Source organism: Chaetodon trifascialis, chromosome 12 (genome assembly GCF_039877785.1).
Source record: "Chaetodon trifascialis isolate fChaTrf1 chromosome 12, fChaTrf1.hap1, whole genome shotgun sequence".
Lineage (NCBI taxonomy): Eukaryota > Metazoa > Chordata > Actinopteri > Chaetodontiformes > Chaetodontidae > Chaetodon > Chaetodon trifascialis.
The window spans coordinates 18,320,589-18,348,172 of NC_092067.1; the positions used below are offsets into that span (position 1 = coordinate 18,320,589).

The 27,584-nt window shown below is 41.6% G+C and overlaps 1 protein-coding gene across 1 annotated transcript; it reads right to left on the reverse strand.

The window, feature by feature from the left end:
• Window positions 1-4,400: 4,400 nt before the first annotated feature.
• Window positions 4,401-20,897, reverse strand: LOC139340464 (coiled-coil domain-containing protein 138-like). Its single transcript, XM_070976302.1, has 15 exons — window positions 20,823-20,897; window positions 20,380-20,419; window positions 20,173-20,287; window positions 19,980-20,080; window positions 18,386-18,540; window positions 17,996-18,133; window positions 16,499-16,618; window positions 15,892-15,969; window positions 15,640-15,753; window positions 14,290-14,442; window positions 14,042-14,158; window positions 12,297-12,510; window positions 9,962-10,135; window positions 5,362-5,500; window positions 4,401-4,533 (listed from the first exon to the last, which is right to left on the reverse strand). Exons 1-15 carry the CDS (start codon window positions 20,895-20,897, stop codon window positions 4,407-4,409), a joined length of 1,860 nt encoding a protein of 619 aa, XP_070832403.1. The 3' UTR covers window positions 4,401-4,406.
• Between the last annotated feature and the right edge of the window lie 6,687 nt (window positions 20,898-27,584).

Here is a 27,584-nt window from a genome sequence, read left to right on the forward strand (position 1 = left end):
ATGCTGCGCAGGGCAGATTGGCAGAGTTAAGCGTGTTAGGTAACACGGACCAGACACGGCTATTCCGACTGCAGTGCAGACCAGACTTAGCTGAAGTCATGAAAGTAAATAAATCAGCTGCAGACAGATCCTGGAGTAGGCATGTAGGCAATAAGGACCCATTTAAGTGATACTCTACCCAAAATCTATTTGATCCATCAAACACCCACAAGGGTTAGGCCTGACCAGCAGCTGTAAGACATTTGCCGATTCCCTCAGCTTGACTTCATGTCACTTAAAATAAATTCCTAAAAAATCCATACAAACTATAATCTCCATTTCCACTGTCCATGCTTTTTCTGAGTGTGCTCCAGTCATATTCCTTTATTCCTTACACACACACAATGGCAGTTCCACTGTATTGGGTCCATTTGTATAATCAAGTTCAATCCGACAGCTGTGCCATCAACAAAGCTTATCATGCTAACGTGTTAATTCAGCCATATGTCTATTCAAACTTACAGGCAGAAAAGAACGGCAACTTTGGATGAAAATTCTCACTTTCTACAATATCTGTATGTATATATACAGATATCCGTATGGTCAAGGTTTGGAAAAGACCGTGGTGAAGGTTAATGAAAAGGTGAAAATTGAAGGTGGAGAATCATCTAACATAAAGTTCAAAGAGGTACTAGACTGGAGGTTCAGTCTCGACCTTGTGGATAACATAATGTAAACTCAAAGCTCACTGCAGTGTTTCAAATACAGTGATGAATTTGTAGCTGTTCACCACAATATCGAGACTGACGGCCAAATATTGATCTTCTATTTATTTATATGTGTTACTATTCAAAAAAGGTAAAATTTCATTGATTTGCTCAGCCCATCCTCGCCCCCTCCCTCTTACAAACACACCGACCATGCAGCCTGTCCTCTCCGTGCACGCGCTGAATCATGATCATACGCGGGAAGAGAGGATTGTTTTTCGGGTTTCCCGCAGAGACGACGGCTGGCCGAAATCCTGACTGGGATCAATCCAGAGTGCACGCATGGTTATCATAAAGATAAGTCAGTCTGAAACTGATGCATTCAAGTTAACTCTGAGAAGTTAAGCTACGTCTGGGGTCCTCGAGTACAGTTGTTCAAAGGGAAGAATTTTTCTAAAGGACACTGTTGGGACCAGACCTCCAAAAAAAAAACAACAACATTTCACATTACATCTAACTGTTTAATATTTTCACCTTCTTACAAAATTAACATTATTTTTGTAGCCATATATCAGAGCTTTCAAATGTATCCTGCAGAAAAGTCCATTTGATGCCATGGGATATGCTCAAAACTCTGAATAAAAATCCTGTAAGAGACTTTGAGTTTTCAGTATTTTATCACAAATGTTTATTCGAGAGGTGTTTCTAATGTTTTGTCAGAGCTGCTGTTTTGGATTATATTATATTATATTATAATAATGAAGTGGCCACTTGCACAGTCTAGTAAAGAGTGTGTATCCATATTCTCATCATAGAGTGTATTCAGTATATATAAAAGTGGATTACTCTGCAGCAGAGGTTTGAAGTCTTTTGTTTCTCCTTTTCATCTGTGAAATCACTGCTGAAATCTCTGTAACTGACACACAGTCAAATTGACTGCAGCTTTCCCAAAATGAGGCAAACTACAAACTTTCTTTCAAAGCCATATTTCAAGCCTGCAGAGAGTGAAAAGGCAGCATCGCAGTGAGGTCATCTTTAATCAGTGCCGGGCTGGGATTGATCTGAAAGGGAAAGCGTGGACAAAATTGAGATTAGGACAGTTTAACTTGCCAAACAGGGACGAGCCCTCAAGCCTTACGCGCTGTGTACGTCCTGACTAACAAGTGATCACAACAAGACAGCCTGATGGGCCATCCCATATTATTACATTCATTTGTTAGACCTGCAAACAGTGCAGCTCTGATCGGCTGTCATGTGTTACCACTCTGCTCGATAGCTCCGAACTCGAGCCAAAAAAAAAGGCGAGTTGATGGAGAAAGAAAAGTGATGATCGGCCTCGCAGCGAGCTCCAGTTTTCAATCAATTTGTACTCAACACAGAGAGTGGTCGTGCTCCGAGGCAGAAGAGCTGGAGGCAGAGCGATTTTATTAACCGCACTGCATCCGTCTCGACGTGGCAGGAGACAAACAGAATTGAGGGTTGGACCTGCACATGTGGCCTGAGTGGCTTGGAGAACGGTGGTCAGAGCATTGGTGTTTACGTGGCTGCACTGCACAGACTGTGTCCCGCAGCTGATCATATAGCCCGCTGCTTCCATCTGATACCATCCAGACGCAACAAAATTCACAGCAGCCACAAAGGGAAAGCAATGTGAATGCTCTCCTCCTCCGTAATACTGCCAGCACAACATGACCTCTTTTATCTATAACATAATCTCCTCTGCTTATGGCTGTTGACAGTTGGTGAAGTAGTAAAAATGTTAGCAAGAGGAATTTAAGGAAGGATAAGACTTAATCAGGGCGATTTGCTCAGTAGGATCGAGCCGGATTTCCCCTTCCTGGTCTCTATATCGGTGCCCTGGCTGTTTAGTTTCACCCACGGTGGAGATTAAAATACAGTACTTATTTACAATAACGCAAGAATTTTTAAAAGGCCAATAAAAAGAAGTAATTTTCCAGTTGTTCTGTGTATAAGCAGAACTTTTAACATTGTTCTTGCATGTGCTCTGGTGCCAGACGCGTAATAACAGAAGCAGTTAGGAACCAAAGCCATTTGAGGTAATAACATTCCATATCATTAAATGGGCTAAACTATAAGCTGCAGCTCACTCCTGAACCTTTATCACAGCTGAACATAGGAGGAATGATCCAGAAGCTTCCAAGCAGCTCAGAAAGAAAAACCTGGCTTTAAAATGCTTTAGAGTAAATACAGGGAATATATTGTTGTGGTTCAGCTTGTTTTCAGGATGCATGATCTCCAAATCTGGCATTTTTTTTTACAATAATTTGACTGTGCAATACAAATTTTTACATTTCACTTCAATACCTCCACGTGGCTCCTTTTCCCCCGAGGGAGTTACTATAAGTGTAATTCTTGGTGCAGACAGTTTCCAAGCGCCTGCAATCACTCAGGGCATTATTTTAAGTCGTATTTTTAAAACTGCTTTTTTTTTTGGCAGAACATATCATTTCCAACATCTTTGTTCTCGTACGTTTTCTGAAGCAGGTGATTCAGAGCCTCCGGTTTGACTGACACACTGCTGCCTCAAGAACAAACAACAGAAACCTTGATTTGATGCTAAATATGACATTTTTTCAACTATTTCTAGCTGTTTTCTACAAACCAACCTATTCAGTGATTAATCAGAAAATGTAATGACAGATCACTAAATCATGAAAGTCACTGGCTGCAGCACTAAACCAAGCATAATAATAAAAATATGATGAAGATTAATATGTGACGCTCCCTTTCACAGTTGAAATGAAGTTTCAAGTGCAATACAAGAATGACAATGGTAGTTTTCTCATAAGAATATTGGCAATAATACCTTTATAGGCAGTAGGATTTTTATGGCATTTAGGATTTTTATAATCTGTACAAATGTTTTTTATTCCATATAACTTAATTTCTCTGGTGTGGGATCAATAAAGTCTTATCTTTGAACCCTGACTTGAACACAGTTTCGCACTATGACTGACATGCTGTTTATTTAGGAGTCCTGATGCTGGAGGGGCTTTAAAAAACTAGATGCACCCCTTTTAAATTCAGACCAGCCAGGCGCTTCCAAGTGGTTTTCAACGAGAACATTTTAAATATAAGCTGAAATCACCGCCACCACCAGTGTGTCCCATACTGAGACCATTACCCCCACCAACCCACCCATGCTCTGGAACAAACAAATAAGGCACATTTATCCAAAACATATGGATTTCAGCACTTCATATGCAGTCCAATCTTAACGTCCTTCAGTTCTTTTTGTTTATTGTCATTAAAAAGCTTCACAGTCACAGCCTCTCTTCCTCTGAGCACATCAGACACACATTAGGGCCACTTGGCAGGCATGACACTCATTTGCAAAAACAAAAAAAGGGGATGGGGGGGGTTCATCACAGAAAGAAGCCAAGACATCAAATTAACATAGTGGAACATAAAAACAGATGGGTCACAAAGTGCAAAACATACACAACACTAAAGAAGTACCTCTGACAGACAAACAAACAAAAACATAGTACATTACATAAATAAAGAACTTATGTCTGCATGTGCTATTTGAGGTAGGACGGAGCCTTGAAGTACCGCACAGTCGGGAATAACACTGAGCACACATGAAAGAAGAGGCAATGTGCTGCAGTGCTGAAATAAAAAGCAATCTTTAAACGAACTGATTTTTTAAAGAGGCCATGAATCCAGCGCAAGGCAGAGAAACACTGTGTGTGTGCGTCATTTCAGGTTGTGCAGGATGGACCTGAGGTTGAGGCAGAGGAAGGTGTGCGTGTGGCTGGTTTTGTGATTGAGTTCTTGTATCTGGAGGTGCAGGGAGGATAGTTCAAACAGACGACGGTTCCTCCTGGACCAAAACAACAAAAAAAAAAGACCAGCTCATCACTCCAAAGACATTCAAAGAATCATGCTGTGCTCCCACTGCATGGTACCGCTCAGCTCCACTCAACCTGACATGCCTTTGATACCAGACAGTTTTGCATTCCACTGCAGCTGATACACCTTCAATGTCGGCAAGATTTTTAGCTGGTCGTTATAGCAACGGCAGGTGAAACAGCCATGATGTCATCTTTATCGTGACACAAACACACAAGAACAACATCCTTTCCCTTTCAGGTCTTTTCATTGACAACCAAACAGAGGAACATCTGCACTCCATCAATTAACCACGCCGTGGTTTTATCAGTAGGGTCGGTGCGCAGGATGCCCGTGTCGCACAAGTAGTTATCCTCTGACAAATCAGTGGTCTGTAGTGTTTTTTTTTTTTTTTTTATTCCACTGCTTCTTAACAGCTCAGCTCATGTGGAACCTCAACTTAGATGATGCCAAAAAAGCAACAGGTATCAGGTCTATGCCCAATGTTTGACAACGGAACCCCAAAGAAGAGCAAGCCGAGCCGAGCCGCACCATGTGGTGGAAACACACCAATATGGAGCCACACTCCGTTACCTGACTGGTGTACTGCAGCTGTGTAACTAGTTATCTTTGGCTGGATTTAACTAGTTGGATGAACAAGCCACAAAAATGAGGCTCATTAGTCGGACCCGGAAGGAAATGATAACAGCGCACATGGCTGCGTGTATCCGAGCATGCGGGGACTTTCTATGGATGATCAGACGCACGTTAATCCTTGCTCAGTGTGTGATATTATCAGTGTGGAGATCACTGTGTCTACCTGATACTTGAGAGCCTCTGCAGAAGGATGGAGAGCTTCTCCAGCGACGGGAGCTCCAGGCGAGGGTTTTTCAGGAGCTGCGAGGCTGTTCGGAAAAACTCCTCACAGCTACATGCTTCCAGGAAGGGATTTAGGTAGCCTGCAAACGCACAAGCAGAACAAAGACACCGGGATATTATCAGAAGAATTACCCAATGAACAACATATTTTTTTTAACATTCAGACTTTTGAAGAGATTATAGACGTCATTTTGCAATACTTTCCAGATCTGCATAGAGAGGAAAACGTGGACGCACAAACAGACCATGAAAACCCTTTTACGATCAAACCGGGGGAGACAGGGACACAGATGCTGGTCACAGAGACTCTATGATGATTGTTTTATATGGAAGTGCTTCCATATTGTCACTATTAACTCTAACCTTCCCTTCAACTAACCATAACTTCACACACACACACGGAGATGAAACAGAAAAGGCCAACAGAATCCATCCACACAGATGGGAGCTGTGCATTTTTTAAAATGAGTAAAAGCAAATGTGGACCTTATGAGGTCCTAAAATTAGTTGGATCCGAGTAAACAAACATTTGTTTCTGCTAAAGACACATTCCTGCTCTTTCAAAAGCTAACTCTCCACTGTCTTAGACCATGCACGGGGCGAGGGAATACGATCTGAGCCACAGAGGGACTTTTTTGGCTGGTACAGAGGTTCTGCTGGCATCAAATCACAGAAGAAGATTGGACGAGGAAGAGTAGGATCAGATTCAGATAAGAAAGGATAAGACGGATAGAATCTGATAATATGAGGAGGATAAAGCCTGAGAGGACAGTCTGGTCAGTCTTTTTCCAGCAGTAACATCAGCTGAACGTTATAAAATGACTACATATGGTTCATGTTACTGACATGACCTTGAACAATTTCTATACATTCTTTTCTTGCACATTTATTTTGCACGTGTCAAACACCAGCATTTTTTTTTTTAAACCAAAACTTCCCGACTGGCAAATATTCAGTGCAATGTCTGCTGATAATGGCTGGACAATACAGCTGTGAGGAGGGAAGGGGCGTATGGCTATTACTAAAGGTTATTTTAGATGAATCAACCATTTTTTTCTGATTAACTGATACATCATTTAGACTATTAAATGTCCCAAAAAAATCATGCAGCAGGCCCATCAAGGATTTATCGCCCAGAAGGATGTTTTTAATTAGCTTGTAATGTTCTTAATTTGCTTGTTTTGTCTGACCAGCTGTCCAAAACTCAAAGATTTGCTGACAGTGATATAAAACAGATAAAAGAAACCAGGAAATGTCTTGATGATTGTTAGACTTTTGATTCACTTTGTCAACTGACCCGTCATTTCAGCACTGAAGATATACAGTAACACAGACACGATGTTCATATCCACATATTTACTACTAACTTCACTTTCACATATTGCATTTTTGTACTTTCTAAGCACTGTGGGACAGTAGTAGTGTGTACTGTTTGTTGTCGGTGTTGTTGACTGTGCACTGAGTGCAAAATAAACTTAATCGGTTTGTGTATTACACCATTAAAACACTTGTTGTGTGAACACAACAGTGACATGCCATCACCTTTTATACTGATGTGGTGAACTTGTGGTGAACATCCAGCTGTTAAGAAGCAACATTCGGATTCATGTTTCTGGCCACCTGGTGAATAAGTCCAATATTCTGCAGAGCTGTTTTTGGTCCCAAACAACTCAAAGGAAAGATCGGGATCTTTAGCTGCTGCATACTCCACCACGTTTGTCAGGTAGTTGGTAACAGTGTCCGCCGTGGCTGAGCAGGTAGTGTACAGTGTTTTAGAGCTGTGCTTTAGAGGTATTTCACTGAAAACAGCCGCCTGCTGTGGCCAAACAAAATGCTCTGAGAGCAGTGAAAGTGAACACAGTAAACTGGGCTGGACAGCTATCAGTGAGTTGAAACTCTCTATGAAGCTCAGTGAAGGGAGGGCAGCTGCAGACTCAGTGAGTTTAATTCTGTAGGCTCATAATTACAATTGACATCGAAAAGGTTGATGGAAACAACAAAATTCAAAAAAATAAAAAACATCTTCTTTAAATAATTTCTGACGTTGGGAACATTTAACTCTGATTAGCGATCAATTGTTTTCGCTCTAAGAGAAGAAGGAGCTTTTTTTGGCACATCGAAATGTCTCATCGCTCTACAGAGATCTGACGTAACCTTCCTCACATGTATGCCAAACAAACAGAAATGTCATATTTCCATCATGTTTTTACACTTTTTTCACCATATGAGGTTCGACTGGCACTCCTTTCATTCCATTTTTATTTATTTTCATGTAATTTGTTGCGCCCTCATCTTCTGCAACGGTGTAATGGTTTCCCAACTGCACCACCTACTGCTTATCTAAATGAGCCAAATCCTAATAACTGCATAACAATAGAGGATGCAAACAAAACAAAAGCATTATCTTTTACCAGTTTTCTCATACTTTGGTGAAAATTTTGTGATACATTTGATGTGAAGCATCAAACTCATGAGATATCAGTCAGGTAGGTCCTTAATTTATTGAAATCACATTTAAATTCTCATAATGTTGTTTGTGACTGGCACTAATATCTCATTATCTGTTTCAGAGGCACCAACATTGCTGAGACCAGGAGCCTGCAGCCTTTCTGCCCATGCTGCCCAGTCCACTGATGGGTCTCTATGCTTTTAATGTGCGCTACATTCTACACATGTGTGACTACACGGACGCAGATGGAGGCACAGAAATACAGAGAAATTCCTCATGGGTTTGATGATTGACAACATAGATGCTGTGGCACGGAGGAAAACAGTAAGTCCTTGTTTAAAGTAATTTCACCAGGTCAGAGAGTTTTTTTTTAAACAAATCAAAAAACCATCAAAACATAGAACAACAATTGAGCATGGAAAGAATGCAAAAACACACCCCAAATAGGTCCATATGTGACCATGGAAGTTAAATATACTGTATGAAGCAGTTCGGTAGTTAATGCACCCACTGTTTAGCAGACATCAGTGAAAGCCAGTAAAACGCTGTGACTGAGTGGGTCTGTGTGTGCTGAGGTGGCCAACTGCATTTTTGTGATCCATGAACGTGCTATTAATGAGACGTGTTGTGCAACTGGTAGAGTACGCGACTTCATAAAAGCAGTCGAGCTGTCGCAGCATGAGCACAACCGTCCCGTACGGGTGTGTTTTGTGTACAACTTAGAGTTTTTTGTTTTGTTTTATTGGTAACCTTCAGGTGTAAACCTCTCTCCCCCTTTTCCTCATCCCTTTCCCTTCTCCTCTCATTATGGCTTGTAAAACACGATAATTAGCGAGTCTTGCTAGACTTAGAGTCCCCTTGACATGCACGCGCTCGCTCACGCACACACATCTCCGGCCCCAGTCGCCTCCAGCACATTGCACTGCAGTGTATTGAACTCGACCTTCCATGGAAACACAATGCAGCTGTTCTCTCCTCCACGTCCACCTCTGTTAAGTCTTTTGTATATCTATAAAAAGAGCCAGGAGGAGGTGAAGGTCCAAGGTTTTATGACCGCAACTTCCACTGCATGACCAGTGCTGATGATTGATGTGAGCCCAGACAAGCCGTTACTTTTCACATGTGGTTTTTTTATGTGGGGATGATATGGAGTGATATCGCAAGAGGGGCTGGTATAAATCAAAGCAAATAGTGATAGTAAAGACAGTCTATAAATCTGGGCTAGAAGAGTGATCACAGCAGCTTTCAAGGCTACGTCAACCACAGATGGTTTCCTGGGCAAAGCGAATCGTAGAAATTTAAACATCGTGGTCACCTGTGAGGTGCTGGGGAAGAAGCTCTACCTACTACAGATTGCTGTGCTGCTCACTGATGCTCAAAATGTACCAAAGTGTTAGCTAGTGTTGAACTGCTAGAGTTCCTCACTCCAAGATGCGCCGCTCCAGATGAGTGTTCTGAGACTAAATCTGGTCTCCCTTGGGCAGTAATGTACTTCATTCTACTTTTCTGCAGCATCTCTAAAACTTGCGCCTGAGCCAGTTTCACTAAAAGCTATCGGAATTAAAGAGTAAACAGTAAACAAGCTAATGGACAAAAGAAAGTGTGTTGCAGTGGTTGTTTGTCTGCTACAGATCATCGTGCTTGTGCCCCGAAGTAGCAATTTCACTCTTTTGTTTCTTAAGACGAAACTTCCTCCGAAATAAATGTTAATGAACCAGCGTGCCTGGCTCCACAGTGTGCAGAGTGTCTAATAAAAACTGCAAGTTAACTACAGAGGAGCTACTTCTCTGCAGCAAATTATTAAGGCTGGTAACTGCACAACCCTTAACATCAAACTACATTTCCGTCTGTTTAACACAAGCCAGAGCACAAATTCTTCTTCCAGAAAACATTTTTCTATCATTTCACACATCAACTGTGTGTCATTCTTGTCTAAAATGCAATATTACACTATTTCTTTTTACTTTCAAACTGAAGTTGAATGTATATCACATATTTTCCATCTAAAACACAGTTTTAGTGGAGGGAAACCTGCTGCTCGTCACGCTCGGTGCAGTCTCATCATTGAGTCATGTGACACATTCCTACTTACGGGACTGCTCAGTTAGCTGCATCAGGATGTCCACAGGTGTGTGCAGACCTCCTCGGCCAGCACGAATCATTGACAGCAGCACACACACTCCTCCGTAGCGGATGAACAGGCCTCGGCTGTCCTCTGAAATGAGCTCGGTGCGGAGATAGTCCAGAGCCTGGGCCAGCACATCAGCTGCAGAGAGGACAGACAGAGACACATATACATACAGAGACAGTTGGTTCAGGATTAAACTTAGTGTGTTAAACTTAAACTTAAAGTGTTTAGTTTGAGCTTACAATGCTATGATAAGAGTGCAAGCTCAATTATGTCATTTTATATTACAAACAATTCGAGAGACAAATCTCATCTGGAGCTACAACTAACAATTATTTTCTTGACTAAATAATTAATTACCAAACGATAAAACATCAGAAATAGGTAACAAAAATGCTCATCACAGGACCTGAGAGCTCAAGGTCACATAATCAAATGTCTTGTTCTGACCAACCACAAGTTGAAAACCCAAAACATTCAATTTACTATAATGTCAGATGAAGAAAAGTGGGGAATTCTCACTGTTTAGCAGCGGAAATCATCAAAATATCTGGTATTTTTGGCTCAAAAATGACTTAAATGATTACCTGATTATCAAAATATCATAATACCAAAGCCGCTCTAATCTCATCTTTGCACCTGTTCATTAAGAAGAAACTTGTCTTATCTATCCTCTCCCATCTGCTTCCCACTTTCCAAGCTGTTTCCTTTCTTTTCTCACACTCCACCACCGTACTTTGGCCTTAATGCCTGCCATTCTTCTCCAGTCACGTTTCAAGTCCAAAACCCATTTTGCCTGACAAATTGAAACATATGATCTGTGACCATCTCAAATAGTTCTGAGAATTTCTAAAGTTCAGAGAGACGCTGTTCGAATGTCAAAAAGCGCTGGATTTATACAACCTGACATGGGATAAAAGCTTTCTTTTTTATTTTGGACTGAGTTTGGTTAGTCTGTCTCAGAATGGTACCTATTATGTATAAATCCCAGCAAATATGAGGGGGAGGATGCATCTATCCATTATACCCAATCCGGTTTCATGTCAATCCAGAGCGGGGGAGAAAGCAAACCTGGTCAGCAGATTGACAGAAAATGCTCTGTATAGAGACATACTGAGGGAGCCCTCGAGCATTATGAGCAGATGGAAGGTCTGTTCAGAGGAGAGTTTCATAAAATATGTCAGGATATGTCGGCTGTACCCTCTGAGTGCACAGGATTTATGGCATGGAAGGCCAGGGAGCAAAATTTGGATGTAGCTAAAAGCTCCGTACCCTTTTCAAATATGTGTATCAAAACAAGACTGAGGGCCTAAAGCCACGCTGGCAGCTCTGTCAGGTTAATGCCCTTTGTAAAGATAACAAAAGTCTACAACAGACCAAGTAGGGGTGCAAAGATCTGCAGTGCAGCAGCTTTTTCCTCACACTTCAGATCCTGATTGTGACTGAATGGGCTGTTTGCCTCTACTTTTCCCAACTTGTAAAAACATTTTCTCTCCTCCTAGAATGTAAATTAGCTCAGAACACAAAGTACCGTTGGGGCAGATGGGGGTTAACAGATACTTGGTCACAGCCTCATCCAAGAGTTGTTGAGATTTGTCCGTCTGGACTACAGTTGAGGACTAACTGACATGGTAATGTCCAAACAATTGACCAGTGGTGCTTCACCAGCTGTGAGAGACAGGACAGTGCAATGAGTACATTTCAGCTCTGGCTGTCTTTGTTTTGCACTCAGACTGAAGTATGAAATCTTGTTAGCAGTGACATGGAAATTCTGATTAAAACACGAAGCAAGAAGTTTGCACAGCGTGCTCAGTATGTGCCAGAACACAACACTGGGTTACATGTTTTAACACCCTGCTGTTTTTGTGGATTCACACCTACACTCGTGGGGTGTTCGCGTGGTGGGAAGTGATAAGTAACAACAGATGTACCGCTCACATTTTCTAGGTCTGATTATGAGTCTGACCAACAGCTTAACTTACTCAGCTTGCTCGCAGTAGGACAGGAAAATGGGTTTAAAAAAGGTAATCATAAAAATTCCTTTTTTACCACATTTGTTCAAATGTTTCCTCATTATCCAGAATAACTGTTATTTCCATTATCTTCTTCTTTTCTAAAGCCATTTGCCTTAGTGACACACCAGGGAAGTGCAAGCTCTTTCCCATCGATCGATAATGAAAATAATTGCAGGCCTGCTCGATTCATTATTCTAACCCTACTATCCTGCTTTATGTCTTTTTATATTTTCCAAATATAATCCTTAAGTTACAGTGTGTATATGTGGGATCAGTATCATTACCTTGTGTGACAGTGCGGAGGATGATGAGGGTGGAGAGGAGGCGTGTGTGAGGGCAGGGGCTGCGGTAAAGGGGCCAGCTCCTGCAGGCTCCACCTGCAGTCCCACTGCAGGACTTGGGAAGGTCTGGATCTTCAGGCTGAGGCACCATTAACTGCACTGGGGGCTTTGACACTTCCTCTCCTATCCGCCGCAGAGTGGCAGAGAGTGCTACATGCTGTGTAAATACACACAAGGGCACAAAATTCATGACTGTGCCTGCTCTCAGTTACTTCTGTCATACAACTGTAAGAAATAGGAATGATATGCATACAATATCTCCATTAAACGCCAGTGAGGAAAATACATGGTCAGCCTGACGGGAGCCAGCAGGCCTTCCTCTCTGACTTATCCAAATAATCAGTGCAGTAAACTACAGCTGCTATCCAAGACTTCCCGCAGCAGTGACGAGTTGGTGGTTTTCAAACTCACTTTACATCCCTCTCTCTGTCTTCTGTTCTCTCTCGACAAAGTCTCCATCAGCCCCATAGGGACCCCAGATTTTAAGTTATCTCCCCTCTTTCATTCATGCATTGTGGCCCAACAGCGGTTGGTTTTTGGTCTTAAAAGTGAAGACATATTGCAGCAATAAGGCAACATGTGATTCCAGTTGAGCATCAAGCATGTCACTGAGCACACATGACATGCCGTGACAAACATGTGGGCAGGGGGCTAGCACCCTGCGGCGGGACTGGGGAAGAGGACTGAAGCTTAGCAGTGGGTGGCATGGGATAGAGAATTTGGGGCCAGTGACTGAGGGTGAGGGCAGGAGAATAGCTCATGTTTGGAAATGGGTGGTTGGGCAATAAGCTAAAAGTAAGGGTTGAGGGGTGGAGGATGATGTCTGGCCTTCACAATAAGATAAGCCGACAAAGTGGGATGCGGCAACACACCCGTCTCCAACTCTACCAGAAGGCAGCTGATGTACAGTAGTTGTCATGGGGGGGCTCTCGGGGGGCTCGTGGCCATATGGCCGCGTAACAGAGCAGGACACACATACTTACCAAAGCTACAATGACAGGGACAGCCAGTTTTAATGCCTAGGCTCTGCTCAACACACACAGACAGGCAGGGGACTTCAGATAACCACACTTCTCATCTGAACACAAGATGGAACTCGACAGGACCTCCAAACATTAAAGTCCGCCGTGCTGTGAGGGGAGATGCAGCGATAAAGTGGATATCCCCCGCTTGAAGTGGATGTGTACTTCTCTGATGTGTAGCTCTGAGGGAGAGCTGTGTGTCATGTTTGATTTCTGCAGCGTGGTGTTGGGGAAGTGACACAGCAGCTTTCTGTAGGATAACGCTCATCCCTTGCAAGGCTAAACACTAATAACTGAGGAAGGTCAGGCCCCTGAATTAACAGCATTTTGTTAGAGAATGATAATCTCACTCCCCTGAGCTCCTCTCTGCTTTTAGACAGCAGAGATGATCTATCATAGAAGGTGGATAGTGTTGGATGGGAACGGATAACTTTTATCAGGGATAACTCTGGTTTCTTTTTGACGGATGATAGACTGATAGTTTATAGTGGCGATTCGCTGAAGGGTTTTAGAAAATGGAACAGTGATGGAGCGACTGTGCTGCCTGACCACAGACAGATCTGCTGACGAATGACTTTTTGGCAAAGTCATACAAAAGAAATGGCTGTCAAGCTACCGGGGGCAACCCTTAGCTCAGTGACTTACCTGCGCACAGGCCCAGCTTACCTGCGTACTGCTGTCCATGAGTCTCAAAGCCCAGTGGATGAGGCGAAGAAGGTTGAGGAGGAGGTCAGGTTCTGACAGAGGAGTGTGATGAAGCTGATCTGCCAATAACGGCAACACCTAAGGAAGCAGAAGCACTTTATTCGCAAAGTTGATCCCAATAAAAACATGTCTTGATCTGTTGCTCTTTTGTTGAAATACAGCTTCAATAAAACCCAGAAATCGCAGTGAAGCTACAGTGAAAATGCCACCTTAAGGCATCTCTCATGGAGTGCGATCTGTGGAGGCAAACACTGGCCGACGTCTTTCCCTTTGTTGCCTGATGCTGATGAGAATGGCTGCCCATCGAGTATCCAGTCCAGGAGAAGGGCCAGGAGCTTGAGCGGAGTGGGACTGGAGCTGGCCTGAAGGAAGGAGGGTGAATAAATAAATTCTATTACATCAGCTGCAATTTGATTTATCACAAAACAGTGACCATAGCTCACATCTGAATTCTATAAGTGATGCAGAGAAGTCAAGATTTAAAGAAAGGGACTGGAATTTATATCTTTATAAGTTTAGCCGTGGGACAAACAGGCGCATTCAGAAAAGTGTGAAAATTACATCAACACTGTGATTTCAATAGGAAGCCTTAAGGGGTTAATTAAAGTGTGATAATGAAATGAAAGTTTGGTATCACTTTATATTTTTATAGTACACATATGCAGCATTAACTAGTTTCTTATTAATGTACATATTAGGGGCATATTGGCTCTTTGATGGTCATTTTAAAGCACTCATTAATGGCTTGTTCTGCATGACCATATTCTACAGCTACTAGCTACTAATTAACTTTTCCCTCAATAACCTTCTAATTACTGCTTAGTGATAGTAAGGAAAGAAGTTATTGTACATGAATTATGACCTGAATAGCCTTTTCCATAATAACCCTAAACCCAAGAATAAGGCATCAATAAGTGCTAATGAAGACCCAAAATGCTACTAAAATGCTCACTAATAAAAAGCTAGTTAATGGTGGATATGCATGTCTTAAAAATACAAAGTCACACCAAACTTTCATATCATAATCATACATTTTCACAGATTAACTAACACCTTTAGGCTTCCCAGTGAAATCAGTCTCACTCGTTTCTGCATACGCCTCAACGTCCCACAGCTGAACTTCAAATAGATCCAGTTATAAATTCTGCTCGCGTCTCTTTACGTCTTGATTTCTGTGTCATTTAGGTGCTCGCTGTGACTCCAGTGCAGCTGTATCCACTGAGCTCAAAGCTCAACTGCATCCCCTGATAATTCATCTTCATCAGCAGTAGCGATGATAACATAACAAAATCACAATCTATGATTTATCGTGTCAGCTGGCAGCACGAGTGTGGTTTGTGGAGCAGGACTGCTGCGCTGTTTCCAGCTTGAATATGTGTAAATGAGTGTTGGTGTGTGTCTAACCATGCTGAATGATGTACACAGTGGTTTTTTCAATAAACACACAACAAAAAATTAAAGCGATGTAGCCTAAATTGGAATAGATCCTACTGATCGGTCAAACGTTCAACTGTAAACCAAACAAACAAAAATATGCACACACAGAGTTGGTGGAATACCTTGTTGCTGGGTTTTCCTGGAGGAGCAGTTTTCTCCTTTTTGGATGGTTTGATACACTCGCTAACACTCACTTTTTGACAACCTCTTGATGCCATGCTGTGCTCGTACTTCCTCTGAAACCAATCAATTAATCAGTCAATGAGTTCAGGTATGAAAGAACATTTGCTTTTTCAGGTGGAAAGGCCTGGTTATCATTGAGTGTCAATGCATATAAAAGTGCACTGACTGTGCATCTGTTAGTACGTTCTTACCTGCAGGTTCTCGAGTCGAGCCTGCACCCTCTTGGACTGGCTCTCCAGCTTCTTATTCTGTTCACTGACCTCATTCAACTATTGATTGAAAAACAATGGATGTCAATCTGCTATGCCAGACCGCTGTCAAGAAAAACAATCCTTAATTTGTTTAATTTCACACAAACAAATCTGCCCACTTTTATCGAGCTGGATTTTTTATTTGTGTGTTTTCAACGATAGGAAAACACTTAGAGTTCCCTACAGATGCTTACGCCAAGAAAACAAATGCAGATTCAATGATTTTACATCATTTCTGTATTATTCAACATCCAAATACAAGAGGGTTATGTCATAGCGCCCCCCTGTGGTCTAACTGTTTTATATGAGCCTCTGCTCTTCCACCTGGCTCTTAATGTTCAGCCATGAAGCCTGCATATTTAAACACAACGGTAAAATGAAGCCATTTAATCACATTGAGCCTAAAATCAGATGAGAAATCTGTAGACTTGCTTTTCAAAATCAAAGTATTGAAGAATTGGATGACTTTTCCTCAACATTCCTCAACTTTGCTGATAAACACAAAATGCAAACAGACAATCGCAGTTTTTACAGGAACACTCCGAACCTGTTTCTTCATGTTGTCATTCAGCTCCTTGATGGTGTCGAAGCTGGACTTGAGCCTCCTGTTCTCCTTGCTCTTGTCGAGAAGAAGATCCTGCAGCTGGCTCACCTCTTGCTGGTGTTTCTGGTGACACATACACGCACATTCACACACAAGGAACGCTGCAACCATTTAAGTGAAGTGGTACAACACACTGACTGGAGTTTAAAATTCTGTTGTACGACCCTGATTCCCAAAAGGTCAGGATGGTGTGTGAAACATAGAGAAAAACTGAATGCAATGATTTGCAAATCCATTTCGACCCATATTCAATCGAAGACAGTACAAAGAGAATAAATACAACTTTTTGTTTTTTTTGTAAATACACACTGTGAATTTGATGCCCACACTCCAGAAACACTGGGTCAGTTTTAGGGGGACTGAGGACACTGATTCTTCAAGTTTTAAAGTGAAGTTCTTTGCCATTCTTGCTTGACTTATAACTTCAGTTGCTCAACAGTCCGGGGTCTCCTTTGTCGTACTGCGCACTTCATAATGTGCCACATATTTTCAAAGAGAGACACGTCCGGACTGCAGGCAGGCCAGTCGAGTACCCACTCTCATTTACTATGAAGCACGCTGTCATAACATGAACAGAATAAGAGTTCAGTCTTGCAGGAACAAGCAGGGTTGTCCCTGAAAAAGACGTCACCTGGATGGCAGCATATGTTGCTCTGAAACCTGTCTGTACCGTTCAGCATTAATGGTGCCTTCCCAGATGTGCAAGTTGTCCATGCCAAGGGCACTAACACACCACCACACCATCACAGATGCTGACTTTTGAACTTTATGCTGGTAACAATCTGGATGTTTTTCCTCTTTAGCCCTGAGGACATGTTCAGTTTGAAAAGTGGACTTGTCAGACCAAAGAACATTTTTCCACTTTGCGTCAGTCCATCTCAGATGGAGATGTCAGCCATGTGTCTGGATGTTGTTAATATATGGCTTTGACTTTGCATAGTGGAGTCCTAACTTATATTTGTAGATGCAGTGCTGAACTGTGTTTCCAGACAATGTTTTTCCAAAGTGTTCCTGAGCCCATGTAGTAACATCCTTTATACAATCATATTGATTTTCAACGCAGTGCTGCCTCAAGCATCGACTTGCTTGAAACTTTTGCTTTGAGAATAATAACATATGTACAAAAATCAAGGAAGTTGCTGAAGTAAAACAATCAATCTATGGTCTTTGTACTGTTTTCACTTGAGTATAAGTCAAAAAGGATTTGCAAATAATCACATTATTTTACACAGTATCCCAAATATTTTGGAAATGGGTTGTTTTCAGTCCATAGCATCCCTCACTTGTGATCGGAAGTTTGAGTTTTTAATTAAGCTAAGTCAAATTACTTTCTGAAGGAGACCAATGGCAGAGTGGAAGGAGAAAGAACGAGGTAACGTGAAGAAATACATAACAAATCCCTTCCGCTGAAGGGGACTGGATGGTCTACGTGTGTCTGACCTCCTCTACAGCTGACATGCGAGTGTGTATCATCTCCTCCAGTCCAGCCAGCCTCCCAGAAGCCTCCTCCTGTTGCCTCAGCCTCCTCTCTCGCTCTTGCAGCTCCTTCTCCCACTGATGCTGGCTTTGTCGCTCTGCCTGCATACAAACACACACACGCACGCACGCACGCACGCGCACACACACACACACACACACACACACACACACACACACACACACACACACACACACACACACACACACACACACACACACACATTGATCTTATTACTTATTAAAAGTACGGGAAAATGCCAACGCAAATCTGAATATCTCTGCATTTAAGTTGATGTATACTGTTACTATACTGGACACACATCTGTAACTAGCCTCTAATGGCTCCCTCACCTTCAGTTGTTTGTAGATGGTCATCATTTCCTGGTACACCTTTGCAAGCAGTAAAGAAGAGGAGTCAGGGAGATCGCAAGCTCTCGCCAACCTCTCGTCGGTCTCAGTTTCCGGGGACCCGGGGCTGCTGTCCAGACAAGAGGGCAAGGTCACATCTGGACAAACAGAGGAATAACAGAGCTCAGCCCAAGGATAGCTTTTTATCTCTGGATACCAGAGGGTGTTACGAAAAGCCAGAAATTTCAGCAACAACAGGGAATGAAGCAAATAAATGACATGAACTCTGGCGAAACTCAAAGATGAATCACTGTCTGTTTTATTATGCATGATCTTGTCAATTCAAATATGTAACCGTTCTTCTCCTGGAACTGATTAAACCCCGAAAAACTTATCTCTGGTCATCAACAATACATGTTACATTTTTTATCTATTAAAAAAAAAAAACAAATCCCCATCATCAAGAGGATAGTATGCAAGGATCTAAGCAGTCCCTGCCTCTATCTCCACCCACCCCTCCACCGCTCGCCTGCACCTTCGACTCTGCTTATCAAACACAAAAACCTCATTAGCAGCTCAGCTGTCTAACACTTGCTCTAACTTTCTTCATCAACACCCCCAAGCCATGTAAAATGTGCTGTCAGCATGAATCATCATGTAACTTGGCAGGCTAACGTTGACTAAAAGCATCTAGCACAGTCAACAGATGAAACACAAGGAAAAATAAACTTACCAGCATGTTGGCTTGTACTTGCGGCGTCCCCAGGATAAATGGATGGAACAGTCAGGCTTTAATGTAAGTTTCATGTCAAAACAAATGCTCTGGAAAATGGCTACTCCAGGCTACAGTTTGGCTCTCAGATTTTCAGATCCTTTGGAAATACACAAAGGCTTGCCATTTTGTCCTTTTGCAACTTTGGCAACCGAAAACAGAGCGTGCCATCATTTTGAAAATTGTAATCCTTAGCTTGTAAATATCAATATGAGGTGGCTGTGGCTCAGGAGGTAGAGCAGTCCTCCACAGATCAGGAGGTTGTTGGTTCAAAACCTGGCCTCAGCAGTCCACATGCTAAAGTGTCCTTGGGCAAGATACTGAATCCCAAAACTGCCCCTGATGCTGTGCCATTGGTGTGTGAATTCATATGTATGTCGCTTTGGATAAAAGCATCTGCCAAATGACTAACTGTATTTGTAAGACGGCTTCTCCTCTGATACCCCTTGTTTCACTGGAGCCCAACCCCACAAGTTGATGGGACTTGTTCCTTATGTATGTTATGTAAGAAACCCTGTGTCTCTGAATCTGTGTTTGTGTCATTAGTCCACTGCAGTTCCACAGTGGAAATTCTCAGAGATGGCACTGATTATGAGTATTTCTTACGGTATATCTTGCATTACATAAAAACACCATGTGGACGTGTTAACAATTTAAAAACTTGATTTTCATTTGGAGGTGGATTGAAACTGCAACCATAACAACATTCCATGCTTCAAAGGATTTTCCTCAGGAAGCAGAAACGCTGAAATCGTTTCAGCACCTGCTACTTCGTTGCAGTCGTTGTCAGTTCACCTCCTTCAGAAAGCAGAAACACACACTCACCTGTTTCTGTAAACAGCACCTGGGAGTCCTGAAGCGGAGCAGCTGGAGAAACCCCACTCAGGTCTTCATTGCTGCCATGTGGACTGTGATCACTGCCAAATCTTAAAAAAAGATATCAACATGTTTTTATCGAGGCATAACACTCATCACAAACATGGAAAATGATTTATGAGAATAATGTCATTGAACGTACTGGTCAGGATGGCTGGTCACTGCTTTGAAGAGCTCATGTAAAGCTTTGCTGTAGCCTTTCAGCTCTTTGCTTGGCTGTTTGGGCCTGTTGGTCAAAATGAGCCTTTGTACTGCATCTGAAATAGTGAGAATAAAGCAAAGTTAAACATACGAGTTAAACGGTTGTTGTTATCTGAGCATGTGGAGGTCCTCTCTAAAGTGCACTTACCATCGCTGTTTGCTGGGGTAATGTCTTCTGATGGGGGCCACTAAAAATCAGAACATAGTACGACAGGACATCGTTCAATTTGGCTCAAACTCACGCTTTGACAAACTTAACTAACGTGCCTAGCGTTAAGTGTGTCTTAGCAAAAAGTTGGAACTGACGTATTGTAGCATTTATTTTGTTCAAGTTTATTGTGAAGCTTTTCAGTTGTTAGCTTAACTAAACGCTACAGGATAGAACAACCATGGGGGGATTTATAACGACAGAAACCGCGAGCGCTCTATTTGTTAACTTAACGGTGGAAGTAAGCTAACTTGGGCTAACATTATTTAGCCGACTTAGCATTGCAAACACACCGTTGGACCACAGGCAGGACAAACATGTAAGACCACGAAGTTATGAGACAAGCAGATTTCTGTCTGACAATAATGTCGTTAAACTCAAACCTGTTCCCTCCTCGCCAAATATTTCTTCTTCAGCTTCTCGACTGTATCGTCGTCGTCTTCAAACTGCAGGTTCATAACTGTAACTATTGTATTATATCAAAACACTGCAGGCTTGAGTCTTTTAGCTGCCACTAGCGTCAAGAGTCGCAAAACAAAAACAACATCCGGTTAAACATTTCGAAATAACAACCATCACCAGGAAAATGGGTGGGTTTTTGAAATTTGACATGCATTATTTTGAAATTCATATCGCCACACTTCCGGTACTACTTTTATTAACTACGTGAATTGACTTCACACATCCTTGACTGTTGGCTGGCTGGAAACAAAACATGGGAACAAAACACAATCCAAACTTGGCGGATGAGCGATCATGTGAGATCGAAGCTTTTTCTTGGCCGCGAGTAGCGCCCTCTAGCCGCGGAGGACAACACCGAGCAACAGATTTCAAATACATTTGGTTTGAAGACATCTATAAACAAAAAAAGCAATCAATAAAACACTGCTATATGTATTAAAACACTATCCTCAATCATCTTTGAATTGTAAAATACTTTAATATACTTCATACTTTTGTTCTGTTCTTGCCTGTTTGCCATTTGTGCAAAATTAATGAGAAACAAAATAAACACTGCCAGATAAAATAACGTGATGTCAACATACTGAGTACCTATACCTGTGAACTAAAAATGAAGGTACTGCAATCAAAACTGTAGCGACTGTATCTGAGATAAACAAGAAAAGAAGTCATGGAAAGAAGTAATCAGTCCGAGTGAGTTATACTAATTAACTCACCCCCCCAGACTGATGATCCTGGAGGCTGATCGTCCTTAATCCTGCCACATTGCAGTTACACGAATAAGCCAGAGGATGTCAGTGCTTCACCACAGACATCAGGGTCAGGCATAAAGTCTGCTTTGCTGGTTTGTTTTCTTGTAGCCAACTGGATCACCATTCAACAAAACATCTCACTTTCACTTACAACACTGACCTACATGTGTTTGTTTCAGCTTGTCCTGATTCATTCAATATTTTGTCATATAGGTCTACATATTACAAACAAATGTACAGAGTTAACAAATCTAAGGATATTGCAGGGCCTTTAATCTGCTGATATCCGTCCAAAGTGATAAACAATAACAATTTGGAATAATTAAAGAAACCATAACAATTCCTTAGAAATAAAACTGGCATATTCTAGAAATGCTATTAATAATTTTCAAATACAGCATCACTGTCAGTCACACAGACACATGCTGCAGAGCTACAGGGATAGTGTAAAGATGTTAAAGTGAGTCCTTGTTCATATCCGCAGATTAACCTCGCTGCACCCTGGGCCCCTCTCTTGCCCACAGTTTAGCATTTAATGCATTACGTCTGACAAGCGGTTCCAAGTTTGCTCTAGACTTGAATAGTCTACAACTGGGCTTTAAGATTAATGTCCTCTTTCTCTGTTTGGCTAATTAGCAGCTAATGCCATTAATACACATTCTCATGATTCAATCACTTTGTCGCTGCAGGCTTTTGCTGACGTTGGGAGAAATTAGCCGGCAAGCATACTAACACTGATCTTCATTAGAGAGCTATTTGCTTTGTCCACTTTATATGGAAATTACTGTTCTGTTATGTTAATTGGTCATATAAGTTCTTCATTGAGAGCTTTGTACCAAAATGAGACAGCGGTGGACCATCAGCTGTGTGTTTGGTGTGTGTATGTGCATGTGTGTACAGATTTCAATCATTATTCGGTTAGAGCAAGGGTTAAATCTATGGTCAAGGTTAAGTTTAAAGGCCATGCAGTGATATGAATGTAGTGACACTACTGCAAAACAAGATAAACCTTTAGTGATCCCAAAAGCAATAATAATAGTCACACATACTTATGTGTTCTGCCAATTTTGGGAGCCTGGATTAAGATTTTCCCTTCAAGATGTTTTTTCTGGGACCACTATGGGCATAACCACACATTCTTTGGGAGGTTGTGCCCCCCCAATACAGAGAAAATATGGATCTGCCCAGGACACAACTGTTAAATACAATATGCAGCATAGTACAGCAACATTATATCGAGTTTCAAGTATAATGTGGTATAGTATGAGTATAGTACAATATATAACAGAATACATTACATATATAGTGAGGTATGTAATCAGTGCAACAGTCCAGCAGAGGGATGATGGAGAGGGAGAGTGTCTCGAGTGTAGCAGACACTGGGAAAATGCGGCTGTGTGAGTTCAGTGAGCTGTACAAAGGAGCATCTGAAATGCTTCAATTTGCACCTGGGTGGGATGATCCAGTGGCTGAATGAGATGTCCATCCGCCACAGCATGCCATGAAGAGGTGAAAGGGCTTAATGAGGATGGTTTTGATCTTGTACTTCATCCTCCTCTCTGCCACTGCCTGCAGACTTTCCAGTTGCAGCATGACCACACAGCTGGCCTTCCTTAGCAGCTTGTTAATACTGCTGGTCTTGCCAGCCTTGATGTCACTACAGCAGCACACTATGACAAAGAACAGTGCACCGGACATGGTAGACTAGTAGAAGGTCTTCGGGAGCCTGTTGCACACACTGCAGTATCTTAGTCTCCTCAGAAAGAACAGTCTGGTCTGTCTCTTCCTGAAGACAGTGTCGGTGGTGTGAGACCGGTCCAGTTTTTTGTTAATTTGGTTCTCGAGGTCCTTGAGGTCAATCTGCTCCAGATAGGTAGTGCAGTTCCAGGGTGCAGTCGCATCGCCAGGAGCTTGTTCTGTGGAAGGCAGGGCTGGATGGTATTGAAGGCACTGGAGAAGTATGCAATGCATGCAATGTATGCAATCTGCAGGGCCCCTGAAAAGCAGTTAGCAGGGATCCCCAGGTGGCACGGGACTTTCAAAGCTCTATGTGACATGTATATGTGGTATTGTGTCATATTTATGCATATGACTGCATGTGATCTCTATCCTGTTGCTGTACAACCATATACTGTAACTGAAACAGCGCTCAGGGACTGTAGACATGTAAAGAGCAGACGGGGCATTCTTTGACTCTAAAATGCCGCCGTGTCTGTTTGCCCACTTTGTAATTTGACAAAAGCAATCCACAGATAATGATAAGATAATTAGGGTTGGTTGTCGCTGAACAGTGGGGGATTCATATCAAGGGAAAATCTTGTCTTTATTGTAGCGAGTTTATAGACCCTGTTTTTAGGATGCAGCTAAAATTATTTTTGTTGTGTGTGTTTGTGTACTGTATCTGTGTTTGTGTGCGATGAAATTGGTACAGATACAGTGCAGACAGTCTAAAGGGATGTGGCCAGCAGTTATTGTCTGCACCTTCTGTTTTCTGACAAACATCACAAACACATGAGCCAGCCCAGGGGATACAACTAGACAAAAGCAATCAAGTCCTATCAGTGAATTAGCAACATATTGCTATGTTGTATTGCAAAAGCAATTATCCTCTGTCTCAAGATACAAAGCCATGCACATTCACATGCAAGCACTCTCACACTCAATTAAAGTGGTGATGGCAGTGCTCCGCTGTGAAAATGATTGCGTTTCAATTGGCACGATTCTTTGAGTCCACAGAGCAGTATTATGTATGCTAATACAAGCTGTAAAGACGGATCTGGGGTTCAGGGGGGGGCCCTCAGAGCAATTACACTGCCTCCGAGCCCGGACAAGACAGGGTGTCCCAAGGCAGGCGACGCACTTTTACGGGCTTTTCCATATTAAAAATATATTTTTGAAACATCGTAAGGATAAGCCCGTAAAAATGTGAAGCCCAAAAGATACCTTAGGGTTAGATCGATGTACAAGTATAATGGGGCGATATTACCCTTTGATGAAAAATGTTATGAATTAGGAATAGGGCTCTTGTTTAATTTCTGAGAGAGTTCTTAATGTTCACATTTTCCCAAATGTCATGGGTCAGTCAAGAATAGCAGCCGTAAAGGCTGGAAGCGGGACTGCAGGGCTCTGCTCAGAGGCAGGTTGGCAGAATCAGAGCATGGCACATTATCTTAGCCTGATTTTAATGAGCCAGTCGATGATGATTCAAATGTAAAAAGTTTAGTTCCACCACAAGTAAAGGGTTAATTCACCCAAATCAAAAACACTTGTGTTATTTGCCCATGTTCTGATCTGCTTGTGAAACTTGTGCTGCCACCCCAATACACTGGTGGTGAAAAGATGATGAAAAATGCTCAAATATTCAGTTTTTTTGTTGTTGTTCTTGTTGTTGTTTTTTGTTGTTTTTTTTAAAGATAATGCTTACTGTCAACATCCATCATCCCATTTATCAAGAGTTGGGTTGTGGTGGCAGCAAAGTAAAAAGTAGTTCCAATGAAATTCATGATTTGGGTGAACTGGCCCTTTAAAAAGACAGGAGTGGAAGCTGTAGCAGCTCTCAAATTGGCCTTAATAAGAGTAATACTACAAAATCAAAGTTATTATATACTGGAATACTTCAAAATGCTGTATTTAATCACATTCTTCAGTCATAAACATAGGTGTAATTTACGTGGTCAAAAAACACTATTCCATACTCTTACTATACTGCAAGGCCTAAAACATGTGGTCCAACATTTTTATTTAATTTATGGTGACATCTTTACCGCTACCAGAGGCATTTCCAGTGATGCTCCAGATGAATGAGGGCTCATAACGCTAATTAAAAGAGCACTTAGAGGTAATTATTGTAATCAAAACATGACATGATGAGTGAGGCTCAGTGCTGAATGGTACACCTGTATACTGCATTAAATGACACACCCAAACCAAAGCAACATGTTTGCTCAATACTTATGTTCTGTCAAATTTTGTCTCCAATCTGCCTGCACTAAAATTCATCACAAATCGCTGGTGCTCGTTCTCCAGTCCAGCTCCACAGTTTTCTCCAGAGTCAGAAGTACTCGTGCAATCAGCATTGCCACCAAAGCCCTGCAGGATTTATCCTCATAATAACTTCTCATGTTGAAGACCCCGTAATGGCTTTGTCAGGTTATATTTATTAGATTAATTTCTCCAGATTTAATTGATGCATGAATATTTTAATGTTTACCCCTTACATACTGTACAAGGCCTTTGGGGGCCCTGGAAAATGGGAGGAGGAGGAGGAGGAGTAAAGTAAATCCTGTTCCTGGGAAGCCCCTTGAAACCCACTCTTTTATAATAGAAACGTGTGAACGTGTGTTTTAATTATTCAATGGATTCATAGTTTAATCAGACTTTTAGATTAGTCTAATTGTTCTGGCGCTGAAATATACATGGGATTTACTGATTATTGTAAAGTAGGTGAGAATAATACTTGATAAAGTGCAGCAGAGCTTTGAGAAAGAGTTCAGAGTGATTGCCTTGTGTTAGTCTCCTGGTAATACGCTATATAAAGGTACCTGCTGTCGTATAATCGTCCATCAGATTTCTCACAGTCTCATCCTTTTGGTCTCTGTCTTGCTTTCACTCTCTGCCTCTGTTCCCTCTTTGGACACAAATACAGCACAACCACTTCAGCTTAGACACTCCAGACAAACTAATTAGACCACTTCATGTGCTGATTAACTTGTTTGGATTTGCTAAGCTATTAATATGAAAGACAAAAAACAGCTTTAATCAGGGTTCATGGTAAATTGAAATCAATACTAACAGGACTGCTTGTGGAGCAGATTGTGTATTGAACAAGTACAGTGCTCTGTTCAAGGCAGTTTAACGGTACTTCATGTGAGACGTACACTTTTGTGTTTATTTGAATGGCTTGTCTTGATGTGGTCTGTTTTCTTTGATGCTAATGAACGGGTTAAGCATAATTAATAAATGAGAGTTTTTATCAAACTCTCTTCTGTCTCTCTTTTTCTTTCAGATATGTTTGAACCAGGTTCATTTCTACTTTTCCTCTCTTTGTTTCTGTTCAATGTTCCCACTTGCTTGTCATTTAAATGCAAAGACTTCATAATATAATGACGGGAAAAAAAATCTCTAGCACATCAAGAAGCTAATCATGTAAATGGACTCGTAAGCCTGTGTCATTTTCATTTGCCTAAATCTCTAATTCACAAGTTATTTTGCCTCCTGACTTTTCTCACAGGTGGTAAAATATGCAATAGGCCTGAATATTCGAAAAATATGCCAAGATTGGACAAAACTATGTGCACATTATGACATTCATGCAAAATGTATGGCTCATGTAATATTATGGGCGGTTTTTCTCTTTCTCATTTAGTTCTCTGATGGCTCAGTTCAGATAAAGGCCGTTATGCCTTAAGAACTTTGCCTTGTTAAATCCAGACATAGAGAGAGATGTAGTCTAGATGAAGGGGAGCAGGTTTGTTGGACACTTACAGCTGATTATCAAGAATACATAGACAACAATATCGTGCATTGTTAACTGAAAGTCAGAAGTATACCCTAATGATGTCATAAAGGGTTATGTGACACTGTTATCATTTATGCTATCATTTCATGCAGTGTGGAGCAGCTCAGCCTCTGCTGCAGACACACATTTTGACCATTCTGTTATTATTCTATCTCTTGGGAACTGTATGTGAGTGCACCTTAAAACACAGGGATGCCTCAGATAAGATGCTCATTTTTAATAGTTTCTGACGCTTTAATTAAAAGAATAACAAACATTTTGACAAAAAGGGATTTTGCTTTTATCTGCTTTAGTCGATCCTCATTTAATTAGTGACTTTGACTGTGAAACAATCACAGCGGCCGAGTAAAGATAAAACAAGTGTCCTGCTTTTGTTATGACCAGATGCCTTCTTATCATGGTCCTCTTAATGA